General features: G+C 47.3%; 1 protein-coding gene across 3 annotated transcripts in view; it reads left to right on the top strand.

Moving 5' to 3' along the window:
- ACTN1 (actinin alpha 1) overlaps positions 1 to 15,150 on the top strand; it is a 102,934-nt gene that overhangs the window by 41,223 nt on the left and 46,561 nt on the right. For all 3 annotated transcript variants that reach the window (XM_049897376.1, XM_049897377.1, XM_049897375.1), the window contains exon 2: positions 15,004 to 15,118. In XM_049897376.1, the coding sequence (XP_049753333.1) occupies positions 15,004 to 15,118 (115 nt within the window). The remainder of the gene's footprint in view (positions 1 to 15,003; positions 15,119 to 15,150) is intronic.

Raw genomic sequence — 15,150 nt, 5'->3', positions numbered from 1 at the left:
GCTAACTCCTCACATCACCCCCCACCACACACATACACACGCACGCATACACACAACAGCCTGAGCAGAAGCCACAGGCTTGCCCGAGAGAGCCTCTGCCCCCAGGGTAGTGGAAAGGGCTCAGGCTTTTACTCTTTAAACAGTGGTTCAAATCTCACTTCTGCCTCTTCCTAGCTGTGTAACTGGGGCGAGGTTGCTTAATGCCTGTGACCTGCAGTTTGCTCATCTGTAACGTAGGGTTGTTGAGCAGGATTGCTGAGATGGTGCATGTCCAGCCCCAGCACGGTGCTGGCGAGAGTGAGTACTTACTGGGTGGTAATAATAACAGCTAGCATCTTTGAGCAATTCCAAGATCTGATCCTACCCCGCCTCCCGTCCCCTTGGGGTTCTGAGAGGTCACTTTGTCTTCGGTGTCCCCATCTTTAGGTTGAGGGCGTAACATGATACTTTACTCTCTAGCAGGCTTGGGGGTGGGTGGGGTGGTAGAGAGCCCCCCGGCTGCCCCCATTGTCTGTAGTCCCCTCCTTTTGCTGCACAGTATCTGAGGTTGAGCCAGGAGCCCTGGTGTTGGAGGGGAACAGAGCAGGCGTGGATCTTTTTTTTTTTACCTAAATGATTAATTATTGCATCTTAAGAATATCACCAGTAGGCCTCAGGAATCATCTGGCCTCTTGTTTCCATAGCTGGACAACTCCTAAATCTTACTCATCAGCCTGCTGCCCTGGTCCTTTTTCAGAGGCATAGATAACCAGGCGTGGATCTCTTTGATCTTAGAGGAGGGTTGTGCACACACCTATCCACAGAGAGAGGCCCTGTGTCCTGCCCTGTCCAGAGGCCCTGGGCTTCCCAGTGGAATTGAAGGGTCCTGCCAGATCTGCCTGCAGCTGCGTCTCTTCCCGCCCTTCCGGAACTGTGGATGTTTCCATGGACACATTCCTGGCCCTCAGCCATCTGCTCCCTGTCGCTGGTCTTCTTGCCGCCCTGTCCCTCGCCTGGGCTGGCTGTGCTGATGCGCGGGCTGGCTTCCTGGCCAGCAGACTTGTTATGCTGGGCGTACCCCCAGACTTCTGATGTGTTTAGTGGACAGCCCAGAGGGCGAGGATGGCATTGGGTCCCACTGTCCTGGCCTGGATGGGGTTTCTGTGGCCCATAGGATGTCTGCAGCTCCTTAAAATGTTTTTCAGATTTCTGTACTACTTCTTAATGTGCTGATCTGTGTGTCATATTTTGAGAGGAGGAACTACTTTTTTGGACCTCAGGTGAAGAGAATTGAGTTAGTTATGCCTCTCAGTTTATGGCCCACCGTCATCATGGGTCCATGCAAGACCACTGTGTACCCATCAGTCTCCCCATGATGGACACCCAGCTCATCCCCAACATCCTCCCCCTCACTCTCAACACAAATAATACTCCAGTATTCACTTGAGTGAGAATTTCTTTGGGAGGGGAATTCCTGGCAGGGAATAACCTGGTAGGTGCACACTGGGTTTTCCGATACAGAGCTGAGTTTCTCGCAGGAATAGCTGCATGGTCCACCCTCCCACCAGTGGACATGAGGGTCCTGAGTCCCCTCAACTCTACCAACTTTTGGCCTTATCAGCTTTCCAGTTGTTTGCAGTCTTCTGGTATGAAGGGATAAATTAATTGTTTTAATGTGCAACTGGGGAGGAACTCTTAGAGTGCCAAGCAATCCTCTTTTTTGCTTTCCTTCATTTAGCTCTTCTGGAAAGTAGAAACTTCCTGTTAGGCATGGAATAGTCACTGTCATGGTTGATAGTCATGCTGATCCTCTGTGGAAACTCCCCACCCCCAAGGGAGTGGCAGTCAATATATACAGTCTGCCAATGCCTGGGTCTTCCTAGAAGTTTTCTGTTCCTTAGGTGTTTCTGTTCCAGTCCCACCCCAGGGTGCAGATCACTGAAAGAGCGTTAGCCTTGGTGTGGCTTCAGATGCTTCCAGAACTTCTAAACCCTGAACTCTCCTGCCTCTATCACCTGCTTTCCACTTGGGGTGTCCCTGGGGCTTTGAGCTTTCCCTTGAGTGGCTATGTTTCCACCTGCGTTTAATGTGTGGTTATGTGGCTGCTGAGTGGTATCCCTCAGAAAGCAGGTGGTGTTGGGTTGGAATGTGGGATAGGCAGGAGTCGAGGTCCTATTGCTTGTGTCTCCTTGATCAGGTTAGGAAGTCCAGGGCTGGGGAGAGCAGGGGCGTAGTGCCTACTGGGGTGTGCTGGCCCAGACTCAGGAACAACCTCATAGCCTCTCAGTGCTTCCAGGGACCGTTTAGTACACAAGGGCAATTCCATGGCCTTGGAGTCTTTTTTTTTTTCTTTTGTAGTTAGTAAAAAAAAAAAAAAAGTATGTATGTATATATGTCACATCAGGATTTTTTACATGTACAAATATGGTGACATTAATTACGTTCATCATGTTGAGCAACCATCACCATTACCTGGAGTCAGTTTTAAAATGCTCTCATTCCTTTCCATGAGCACTCTTTCTCTCTTCTTTTGTGCATGTAAATAATGAATTCTAGACTCTGTTAAAATCATTGATTATACTTATTATGGACTAGGCTTTTTGCGTAGATTAGCTCACTGAAATCCCTTAACAACTCGGTGAGAAAGCGGTGGACTGTGGACAGGCCAGAACAGGAGCTCCAGCCCAGGAGGTTATTTGGGTATCACAGAGGGGAGACATGGAAAACTTACTCGTCTAAGCAGTGTGTTCTTCTTTCCTGCAAATTTATAATAATAAGTGGTTTGTACTCTGGGAAGGAACTTCTGTGCAGGTAGCTTGGAATCTAGGCAGGGCCGCCGTTCCTGGGCAGCAGCAAAGCGCTGTCAGAAATGACCTAGAGAATGGAACGGAACCAACTGTATTTTACTTTGAGCCCCCCACTGTGCTATTTAATTCTTACCACAGTCCCAGGAGGGGTGGACTTGATCACGCTCATTTCACGGATAAGCCATTGACACTTGGAGCTATAAAGTAACTTGCCCAAGATTAGCTACGTGGAGGCATCAAGTGAGGACCTCGATTCTGCCAGGTCACAGATCCCATGTTTTGTGAATACCAGGCTGGGCCAAATCCTTGTCATCCAGACACGCTGTCTGTGGAATTGAGTGACCCACAGTTCTCAGCGTCTGCTCTAGAAAAGCCAAATGATCTCACTTCTGGGTGTCTTTTCCTTCTTTGGGGAAGGAATGTGTGGGCCATTCCTGTGTGCTGTGGCCACTGGACTCCAGGCGTGGGGGAGGGGTTCCAGGCAGGACCAGCCTCAGGATGACAGTGCCTCAGGCTGTTCTTACACTGGCCTCCCAGAGCCAGGGGGCCACCCTAGGGAGAGAGCCTGCCCTTCAGAGTAGCTGCCCCTGGGGAGGCACCAAGAAGGCCACAGGCTCCTAAAGTTTACAGTTCAGGCCTGGCTCAAGTGCTACACACACCCACGGATGAGAAAACTGGTCCCTGGTGTCATCATCTTGGCTTGCCATTATGGGCCACTATTCAGTAGCGGAACTAGATCAGTCAAGTAAATCAGTCCCCAGGGAGGGCAAGGCCCCAGGGCCCTGGTTTCCTGCCAGTGGGCCTTTTTACCTCGATAAAAGACTTAGTGGGGTCCTGGAACATTTTTGTGTATGTATTTATTTTTTGTATTTTAATTAATTTTGTTGTTGAGAATATACACAGCAGAACATGCACCAATTCACCAGTTTCCATGTACAATTCGGCGACAGTGATTATATTCCTCAGGTTGTGTGGCCATTCTCTCCCTCATTTTCTAAAGTATTCTTCCCCTGTTAACATAAACCCCCAACCCAATGCCGAAAACTCAGTGCCCCCTAAATTTCCTATCTAATCTTTTGAGTTGGTGCTGTCAGTTTGATCCCACATAGATAGTTCCTAAAAGAGCACATTGTTCAAGGCAGACATTCTTTACTAATTCAACTATTGTTTTATAAGGAGCCCTGGTGGCGCAGTGAGTAAGTGCTTGTCTGCTAACTGAAAGGTCTCTGGTTCGAACCCACCAGCCACTCCTTGGAAGAAAGATGTGGCAGTCTGCTTCTGTAAAGATTACAGCCTTCAGAAACCCTACGGGGCAGTTCTACTCTGTCCTGTAGGGTCACAATGAGTCGGAATTGACTTGATAGCAGAGTCTGGTTTTCGTCTAGTGTTTGTTTTAAAGAAGACTTCAGGGGATATTTTTGGTTTAAGGTTTAATGATTATCTCAGGGCAATATCTTTGGGGGCTTATCCAGCCTCAGTGGCTCTAGAAAGTATGGATTCGGTAAGAATTTGAAATCCTGTTCTATGTTTCACCCCTTTTGATCAAGATTCTCGTATAGACTCTTTGATCAAAACATTCAGTAATGGTAGCTGGACACCATCCAGTTCTTCTGGTCTTATTGCAAAGGAGGCAGTTAGCCACGTGTATGTGTTTCAAAAAACAGCTTTATTGAGATAATTTGCATACCATACAATACACTCATTTCAAGTGTCCAAGTCAAAAGATTTTTAGTATATTCATGGAGTTCTGCAACCATCAGCACAGTCAATTATTGAGCTTTTTCATCACCCCAAAAAGAAACTCCATATCCTTTAGCTATCACCCTTCTAACTCCCCCACACCCACCCCAGCCCTAAGCAACTATTGATATACTTTCTATCTCTATAGATACATTTTCAGTTTTTAACACTCAGCGAGCTTTTGTTGTGTGCCCAGCCCTTTGCATCAGCTCACGTAGCCCTCCCTCATAGCCACTGTATGGGATGAAGATTTATTTTAGTCTGTGTTTTGCTGATGAAACCAAGGCTCAGTGAGGCTAAGCAACTAATTCAGCATTATAAAACCCATAATCGACAGACATAAGGGTAGCTGGACAGTTGTCATTTCGCTCGTTGGTCCTTGGGGAGAGAGGTAAGGCTGTGAACTGTGGAAGATTGGAGGTGGTGGTAGGTGGGTAGAGGGTGTTGGCTGTCATTGGCCAGGAGCTAAGAGGGACAGACCTTGTTTCTTCACTGGAACCATTCATCTGTCTCACTTTTGAAACAGCTCTGAATTCTTCCAGGAGCCCTCAGATTCCACCTGTACTGGGCAGGAAGGCCTCTGAGCCGCCCAGGCAGGAGTTTGTCAGGGCCATGCCTGGGCCTCGTGGAGTGCCTGGAAACCTCTCTCCAACCAGGGGATGTTCCTGAGGTCAGAGAGCCCCAGAACAAGCCACCCCCGCCCCAATACTTGGCCTCAGTGGCCCTTTTGGGTACCTGGAGCTGCAGTGGGCATAAACTAGGAAGCTCAGCCCTGTCTCCTCACCCTGGTCAGGAGGCTGGTTTCAGGGCTTCCTCATCAGTGGGAACAAAAATAACAGGACCTCCTTCTGTTGAGCTCTGTGAATGATTAACTTTGATTAAATAGAAAAGGGATAGGAAGTGACAGCTTTCTGGTATTTACTGGGCTTCTTCTGTGTCCTAGGCATCTCGCTGGCAGTTTGGCTTCTGATATCCTAATCTTGAAGGAGCCCAGTGGCACAGTGGTTAAGTGCTCAGCTGCAAACTGAAAAGATTCTACTCTGTCCTATAGGGTTGCTGTGAGTTGCAATCAAATCGACTCAGCAGCAGTGGTTTTTTTTTTTTTTTATCTTAATCTTGAAAAAAGCCCTGCAAAGTAGCACTATTATTTATTCGCATTTGTCAGATGCAGCAGTTGAGGCTTAACCAAAAAACCAAACCGAGTGCCGTTGAGTCGATTCCGACTCATAGCGACCCTATGGGACAGAGTAGAACTGCCCCATAGAGTTTCCAGGGAGCACCTGGTGGATTCGAACTGCTGACCCTTTGGTTAGCAGCCGTAGCACTTAACCACTACGCCACCAGGGTTTCCAGTTGAGGCTTAGACAGGTTAATTACGGTCACACAGCTGGTGAGTGGCAAAGGCCAGCTGGGTAAACATTTATTAATCATCTGCTGTGGACACAGCACCAAGCTAAGGCTTCAGATCCTGTGATCTGATTTGCTTCTCTCTAATTCTGTTATCCCCATTTTACAGGTGGGGATCCTGAGGCTGAGAGGTTAAGAATTTTGTCCAAAGAAAAGTGTAGGTTGGGACTGAAGCCCCAGGTCTGTCTGTTTCCAAAGTCCAGCTCCTTCCCTATTCCCATCCCCCCCATCCTCTGGTGCCCCAGGTGGGGCCTGAGTTTCCAGGACCCCAATATCCACATGTGGCTTGGCAGGCTGCTAGAGAGGTGACTTTCCGAGCAAAGGAAACAGCCTGGTGGTTCTCAACTTTTTCAGAAACCACTCCCAGGTGGGTGGAAGGTAAATAGATCTGGGTGGAGATGTTCTTGAGGACTCTACTTTTCATCTGTGCGTGAACCAGCTGACAGGCTGCTTTGAAAGGCTGGCAGTTGGCCGTTAAGTTAGCCAGATACTCCTATTTATGTGTCCAGAAAACTGGGCATCTGAGATCACTTCTGGGCAGGTCTTTGCCTCAACAAATCCCCCAGTGCCCACGCCATGGCCGGACTGGCCATGTGTAGGGGTCAGAGGGCCTCAAGGGCAGCCTGAGAGGCAGAGAACAATCCCTGGCCACTCTGCAGTGACCTCCCAGGGTTCAGCAGAGGCTGTGGAGAACTCAACCCTGCACACACGTGCTGGCAGGCCTCTCCAGGGGCCCAGGCTTGATACCCGAGGCCCCCGGCAGTGGTAGAGGAGGGGGAGGGCGGCTCAGGCCTACAGGTGGGCTGAGGGGCATGGGATGTGGGGCCTAGTGAGTTGGCTTTTGACTTGATGAGCAGAGCCCTAGTTGCCCTATGTCAGGAAGGGAAGCCTATCCCGTGAGAAGTCACTGGTATGCCTGGCCCCACCTAAGAGAGACTTAAAGCGTGTTTGGGGTTTTCCTGGGTCCACTTAGCTGCGGTGGAGGAGGCTGCCCCTCATATCTCCCCACATTTATCACTTTGCAGTCTAACTATTTGGGTGGATGTTAGCGTGACTGCTGGTTTGTCCTCATGTCCTGGTCCTTTCTTAGGACTCTTTGTAGTATCCGACACTGATAAGGCACTTTAAAATTCTTCACAGCCCTTTCCCTATACAATATCTTATTTGATTCTCTTACTAATTCATTTAAATAGATGGGATATTTTTTCCCTTTTTTCTAGTTCTTTTTTATTTTGGAGATATCTTTTTTTTTCCTTGATAACACATGAACACTGTACACGCCTTCCCTCCCCCCCCAAAGAAAATTCCAGAGAAATGAGAAATCCCTTCTATTCCATATCAGAGGTCTGATATGAATGTACACATTTGAACAGACTTTTCTTTTTTGCATAGTATTTTTTAAAATAGGTAGTAATTGAACATGGTGCAGAATTCAAAAGGAACAAAAGGGTGTTCAGTGAAAAGTAAATGTCCTTCACATCTATCCAGAGCCTCCCATTTCCCCACCCTGGAGGAGCCACTGTTCTCAGATCCTTGTATGTCCTTCCAGGGATATTCTGGCATAGAGCTTTTACGGGCTCCCCAGTAAACCAACAACAGGCATCTGGTGGATTGTGAGGGACTGGAACTGGTCTGTCTTGAGAATGACCAGGCGTGGAGTCCAGTGAGATGAAGCTGGCCCTGTGAAATTTACTGGCCTTCTTTGACAAGGAGCTGAGCCCACCAAGAGGAATAAAGCTTATGCATGAACAGAAGATTGTCACCGGGAGCTCTATTTGATTGTGTCTTTCAATTAAGTGCCTTATGACAGGAAAAGTTGCTGGGCTCCGGTCTGTGAGGTTTGAGGGACTCGAATGGGGTTACAACTAGACGAGGTTTAGTGCCTTATCTGAGGTCACACACACATTACTTGATTGAGCCAGAGCAAGGCCTAGGCTTCCTGCCCCCCCGCCCCCTGACCAGTACCTCCCCTGGAGTGAACCCTGTAACCAGTATCGGGTACCCTCGATCCCAGGGAGCAGGAGAGACGTGGTGGGCACGTGAGGGCTGGGCGTGGTGGCTGGATGAGGTGGCACCCCTGCCCCACCACTGACCACACAGCCAGTCTCATTTGGTTATCTTGTTTACTCTTCACGACAAATCGAAAAAGCATCTTTGTCAACTCAGGTTTCTCTGGTGAGGTCGGCCAAGAGTGGATGGCCTGGGCTTGTGCGCTGAGGCAAGTGAACGTCAAAAAGGAGCGTCAGAGCTGGAGGAGGGGATGGGAGTTATTGCTAAAGGGGTTGTACTGAGTTTGTCTGAGGTGAGATAAGACTTTCAGAAATAGTGATGATGGTAGTACAACCTGTGGAATGTAATTAATGTCACTGAATTATACACTGAAAAATGTTAAAATGACGGTTATTTTGTTATATATATTTTAACACACACAAATACACACAAAACCCACAGGCTTCCTATAAACGATTGTATAGAAATAAATGCTTGATAATTCTGATTATGTGAAACACTTTAACAAATAAATCTCTTTGTGAATCAAAAAAAAAAAAAAGTGAGCAAGAGCAGGGAGAAGGAATAGGGAGTCAATCATTGAAAACCAGCCGTATCCACAGACAACTTGGCGCATAAAGCTGAAAAAAAAAAAAAAACAATTAGTGTAGCACAAGCACTGTTTGCGTTTTGATGAGTTTTGTTTCAGTTATTTTTTTTATGTTTGTGATTTACGTAGTGGTAAGCCTGCAGTACATATAATTTCATATCCTGCTATTAATAATATATAAGCATTTTCCATAATAATGTATAGTTTCAGTACCCATCATTTTGACTATGTAATATTCCATTAAATGGATGAACTACAATTTACTTAGCTAATATTTTATCAATGTAACCTTGGGCTGTTTCGGATTTTTTACTCTCAAGTAATGCTGGCAAGAACATCTTGGTGCTCACAGCTTTTTCTTTATTTAGCATTATTTATTTAGGGTAGCAATTCAGGATTGGGCTAAGGGTTTATGCCCATTTTAGTTCACCTTTGCAAGTTGCTTTCCACTGGAGTTGTACCAAGTCAACCTGCCTGCAGTAACACATTGCGTGCCTTGTCCTAGTACCCTAACATTGGGAATTATCAGAAACTTTTTAATGTGAATGTAATAAATGAAGATCGGTACCCTTGTTTTAATTCATAAGACATGGGTGGTGTTTGTGGCATGTCTGATTGGGGTCTCCTGTGACATGTGTTGTTTGTGGATCAAGCCCAGATGAAAGGAGGCCCTGTGCCCCCCGCAGGATGTCCCTTACTTAGCTTTTGCCACCAGATTCCCAGTTGGCTCATGTCGACTGATGGTTTGTTTTGTTAACATGACACAGGCGTCTGCCGAGTGCTTGTTTTAACACACCGTGCTATTGTGTGTGTAACTCTTTTTGTTAGGAGATTGAGAAACATTTCATATTTTCCCACTATAGAAACAGAGGCTCAATGAATTTTAATTCAGATCTGCCTACTGACATCGTTCGGAGTAGGGGGAGGCCTGTGGAGTGTCCTATTTTATTTTTAATATTGTATTAAAAAACTAGAGGATTTTTGCACATGGAGGTCCAGATTTCTGACTCGTTTTTATGAAAGGCCTGGCAACTGAGGCCCCACGTTTCCATGGGGGAGCTGAGGAGAGGCTGCTTGCTTCTAGCGTCCCACCCATACCTGCAATCTGTATCCTGCTGGTGGGTCAGAACGTGTATGGGCTTGGGGTTAGGAGGCTGGGTTCTGAGCCTAGATGTGAAGATACCCAGCTGTGTGGCCTGGGGAAAGTCACCTACCCTCTCTGGTCCACGTTTCCTCAGTTGTAAAGTGAGAGTTTGACTTAGATGATGGCTAACATCTCTTCTAGTTTTAACCTCCTTTGATGAAATGTGTGGAACAGCATAAACTTATAGTAATTTTAACTCTAATTACACCTACTCCTCACTTGTTGACTATCCAGTTATCTGACATTTCGTATTTACAACAATAAAAAAAAAAAAAATCTACTGTTGACTCTTTTGCTCATTAATGACATACATCTGACAGTAACAAATGCTGAGGTGCGAGACGAAAATAATGCTGCCTGTGATGGTTAAGGTTGTGTGTCAACTTGGCTGGGCCTGATTCTCGGTGGCTTGATAGTTATGTAATGATGTAATTTGACAGTTATGTAATGATGTAGTTTGGCAGTTATGTAATGATGTAGTCATCTTTGTGATCTGATGTGGTCATCTTCCATTTTCACATAGTGCTGATTTTTGCACAACCACCTGGTGTTTGGAACCTACCATGTTAGGAGTGGGTGTGTTACACAGTAATAGTAATAATAAGTTATTATTGAGCAGTCCCTGTATTGCGGGCCCTTTTTTAGTGCTTTAAGTGGATTGTCTCATTGAATCCTCCAACAGCTCCATGGGGTAGGTGCTATGATTACTCCCATTTTATAGATGGGTGTATTGAGGCAGAGCCGTGTTAAGTCACTTGCCCAAGATTACCACTTGGCTGGCAGTTTATGGTACTGCGATTTGAAGTCAGTCCTCTTCAGGGTGATTGAATCCCTCCAGGCTGGTAGAGTGATCTCGAGCAAGTCCTGTGACCTTCTTAGGCTCTAGTCTTGTGTTTAACAACCATCCCTCCCACCACCCCCGCACCCCAGATCAAGGCTATGAATACCACTTGACTTTAAAAGCTCAGCCCCTGACTGATGTTTATGGGGTAATCCTCTGTACCCCACATCTCTGCTGAGTGTGATTATTCAGATATCCTTTCAGCATCTGAAATTTAGACAGTAATGATGATGTAGTAACCGCTTCATGTGCACTTACTATATTCAGACACGTGATTATATTTTATTGTTAGTAGTAGTATAAATGAACAGTATTACCATATTAATATTGTCTTATTTAATCTTTATCCTGCCTGGCCAATGCTATTGCCCCCATTTTACAGATGTGAAAACTGAGGCTCAAAAAGGCCTGTGTGGCTATAGTCACATGCTAGTGTGTCTGAGCTAGGGAGCAGGGAACATATGTTCTCCAAAACAGTAGGCCTTTTCAACAGAAGGGAATCTACTGACATGATACTGGTTAAAAATAAAATGAAAAGATGTTAGTGGAGTCTGTGTGAAAGCAAGACTATGAGATCTGTAGAGAAGATAGAGGTACTTCTTTCTCTCCATGACCGACTCCACGGACCTCTGCCTGGGCTTGAGCTGCCACTGCCTGTTAGAGCCTGGCCAGGCCCCTGTTTGTCGCCCTGGGCTGTAGTGCTGGGCAATTATCTTTATACCAGATTAGACACGAGTTTCAGGGTCAGCGAGGGCCTGAACAGGGTCCGTGTTCTCTCCCAGCCCCTCCCTCTCTGTTCAGGGCTCTCAGAGAAGCTGCTGCAGCTCCACAAGCTCTTCCCAGCATAGCCCTTGGCCCCACGTACTTTTTCTGAGACCTCTTGAAAGCCCCGAGCCCCTTTTTTGAAACAGTGGGTCCACTGACAGCCATGTCTCCTCATGGCCTTAGTGGGCAACTGAAGAACCCCATGATGGGACTTTCGGAGCAAGGGGAAGGTCAGATTGGACAGGGAGGCCTGGTTGGAACTGAGGCACTGATGTGGCCCCTTACCTTTTACCTGAACGAGGCTGGACCTTAAACCTGCTGGGGCAGCACTGCCCACCCCTCCACACTGGGACATCTGGCTGGGGACTGTGGATCTCATCTGTAGGCCTCAGTGAGCTGTTGGCTGCTTCCTCTGTCTGGACCCCCGGGGCACTGTTAAGGGGCAGATGTATGCCTTCTGTCAAAACACAGAGTAGAGCTTGAGCCTCAAGACACGTTGTCATCTTGGAAACAGAGTCCCAGGCTTTGAGGTCACGGAACCTAAGACAGGCAAGTTTTGAGGGGTGGATATGGGTGGCTGGAGGCAGGGAAGAGCGAGTTCTCAGGGACTGTCAATAGTAATATGTCAGGGGACCTGGCCTTTTTCCTTCTTTTTACAATTTATTGAGCACTTACTAAATGGCAGGCATTATCTGGTTAATTCTCTTGACTTTTATGAAGTGCCATTACCATCCCCATCTTACTGTTAAGGAAACTGAAGCTGAGAGAGATTAATCTGGAGGTTACACAGCTAGGAAAGAGTAGATCTGAGAGCTGAGCCCAGTCCTGGTCGATCCTAGGCATGTCCTTAGTCACTGAGTTGCTGCCGCCATTTCCTTCATGGGCCTCAATGTCATGGGAGGTGCTGTTTGTTGGGGAAGCTTTCAACAAAGTTGAAAGTGGAAGGTGCTTAGGACCCCTCTCAGGTCTGCAAAGTAGTAACCTGTGGGGACCAGGGACCAGGGTTTTGGGGTTTTAGGAAAGTTCAGTTCCCGAGGCCTCAGTACCAGGTCTTTGTACTGGAGACATGAGCAAACACACCTGTGTTTTTGTCTCTGGGCACTAAGCCTGACTTCCCCAGGAAATGACACCGGCTGCTTTCAACATCACTTTTCCTCTTTCAAAAGCAATATCTTTTTACAAAAACCTTCCCTTCCTCCTTCCTCTTGCCCCCCAAGCCCCACCTCCCTGACTGGGTAGTAAACACAGTGAGATTTCACAGCTACCAACTGTGGGGACGCCAGATAATTCCCACCAGGACCCTGACCACACTGAACTTGAACAGCCCCTTTGAGTTGCTAGATCCAATCTGTTCCCCTTGAATCAGGAGAAAACCCTACGCAGAAGGCTGAATGGTATCTAAAAGGTATGGTGAGAGCAAGGGGCCGTGGCAATACAAAAACCAAACCCATTGCCGTGAAGTTGATTCCGACTAATAGCGACCCTATAGGACAGAGTATGAACTGCCCCATAGTGTTTCCAGGAGCGGCTTGTAGATTCAAACTGCTGACCTTTTGGTTTGCAGCCAAACGCTTAACCACCAATACAAGATGGTGGTAAATGAACAAAAAGACCCTCCCCCAAATATGGGAGTCTCTGGGTGGTACAAAAGGCTAAGTGCTGCACTACTGGCTGAAAAGTTGAGGATCAAACCCACCAGAGGCACCTTGGAAGAAAGGCCTGGTGATCTGCTTTGGAAAGGTCACAGCCACAAAAACCCTGTGGAGCACAGTTCTGATCTATACACATGGGGTCACCATGAGTCAGAATCGACTTGTCCACAACTGGTTTTTGTCCCCCCACCCACCCAAATGTGAGTGTAAAATGTGTTGACATTTGGGTAAAAAGCGTGTGTTCAGATGACAACTGGGAGAGAATATGAAAAAATAAGATAAATTTATTTAAAAAATTAAAAGGGCTTCAGTGTTGTTTTACAACAAAAAACTGTTATAACAAAATGAAAGTAAAGCCCAAGTACCAGGTTTGCAGTGACAGTGCTAGAGGACAGGCAGCCAGTAAATAACTACACTTTCTTGCCTGCTGCCTGCCTTCTCCTCTGAGCTGTCTTCCACTTCCAGAGGGCCTTGCAGTGCTGTTTGTCCCGTCGCTCCCGTGCCCTGAGGGCCCTCAGCATCACCCACAGGTGTGCTTTGATCTTGCAGGGCCCTCCAGCTCTACATCTGTTTCTTACCTACTCCCTCACCCAGCTGCCAAATTTTCTCATCCACTAGAATGTTCACTGCACACGGGTGGGGAATTTTGCTCTTGTTCACTGCTGTATCCGTGACTGTGTGCTTGGAAATCTAGGTGAACATTGAGTCCCTATTGTTGGGTGCTCCCAGATGGTGAGGGTGAAGGAGAAGGGAGGGAGGGGGCATGGAGCGGACAAGTGACCAGGCAGTTACCATACAGTGTCACATGAGTAACGACAGAGTGAGTACAAGGTGCTGCAGGCTCTGTGTGCCCAACCCACACATGGTGGTGGCTATTAGGAAGACTTCCTGGAGGGGGTGATGTCTTAACCCAGCCTTGAAAGATGAGTGTGAGTCAGTCAAGCAAGACACAGAGGACAGTTCAAGCTGAGGAATTAGTATATGCCCCTGCCCACCCCCAATCTACGTGCCAGTCTTCCCAAAGCCTTAGGATAGCAACGTACCCCTGTTCTCTATCATGGGAGTGGGGCTGGCTGACAGGGTAGAAGTGTCTTTGCAGGAAGAGAGAGGAGTATTCTGTGTTGGTAAGTTCTCAGTGAGACATGATTTAAAGACGAGGCCCAGGGTGGAGGAAGGTGTCATACACTCCCTCCTCCTCATCACCTACAGGGACTGATACCTCCTCATCTCTTCATCCCCCTTCTTGGTCACAGGCTCTTCAACTCTTGCTTGTAAACCTAAGCAGCCATTTCTTTTCCCCTAATAATCACTGGCGTGGTGTTCCTTCCCCCTGCCCATTCGTTGTCGCTTCACTTCGGAGCTCTCCATGGCAGGAGGAAGTGGTGGGAGGGTCATCAGTCTGGTGACCTTTCCTGGGAGGAAGGGTATTTCTAATGTGGCTGCTCCTATTACGGTGAGTAATACACTGCTCGCTTTGGAGGGCATATGGGAAGAGAACTTACTGGCTCCACTGGGTAAACTGAACGTTGATTCCTGAGTCCCATGTAGTTGATGGTACCATTTAGTGCAGAGAAGTCTGGAGTTGCCAAGGAATGGGTTAGATTGGAAGTAAGAGGGCTCTTCTTTCTGGTTCCCACAGAACGTGACAGATGGAGAGAGACACTGGCCTGAGTTTTAGATGGGTGTATGAAATTGAAATGCACACTTTTGTTTCTCAGGTTTGTTGAATCACCTAGTTCCTTGTTTGAGCCACCAGGCGGTGCCATTGGCACAGGACAGCTTTGGTTGGTGGCCCGCCAGATCATGATTCGTTTATTGTAGAAGAAGCTTCAATGTGGCTGCTCTCTCCCCACAAACTGGAAAATTTCAAAGTTGACGGTCTTTGCGATTTAGCCTCTTAATTCCATTTTTGGAATTCTTCCTCATGCTTTTGCAGCTTAAGGTGGTTCTTCTGTACCCCAAATATAAACATATACATTTTGGGGTACTTAACTTTTTCCATGTTGGGGGTCTCAGAGACCATGTGGCTTGTGGGAAGACTGACCACTTGCTCTTCTTTCTTTTGCCAGACCTTCACAGCATGGTGCAACTCCCACCTCCGTAAGGCGGGTACGCAGATCGAGAACATCGAGGAGGACTTCCGGGATGGCCTGAAGCTCATGCTGCTGCTCGAGGTCATCTCAGGTGAGGTGGATCCTTGGTCTTGGGAGTCCCAG

The sequence above is a fragment of the Elephas maximus genome, chromosome 10, assembly GCF_024166365.1.
Source record: "Elephas maximus indicus isolate mEleMax1 chromosome 10, mEleMax1 primary haplotype, whole genome shotgun sequence".
Lineage (NCBI taxonomy): Eukaryota > Metazoa > Chordata > Mammalia > Proboscidea > Elephantidae > Elephas > Elephas maximus.
The sequence above is the reverse complement of the archived record's forward strand: the minus strand, read 5'-3'. Positions and strand labels throughout refer to the sequence as shown.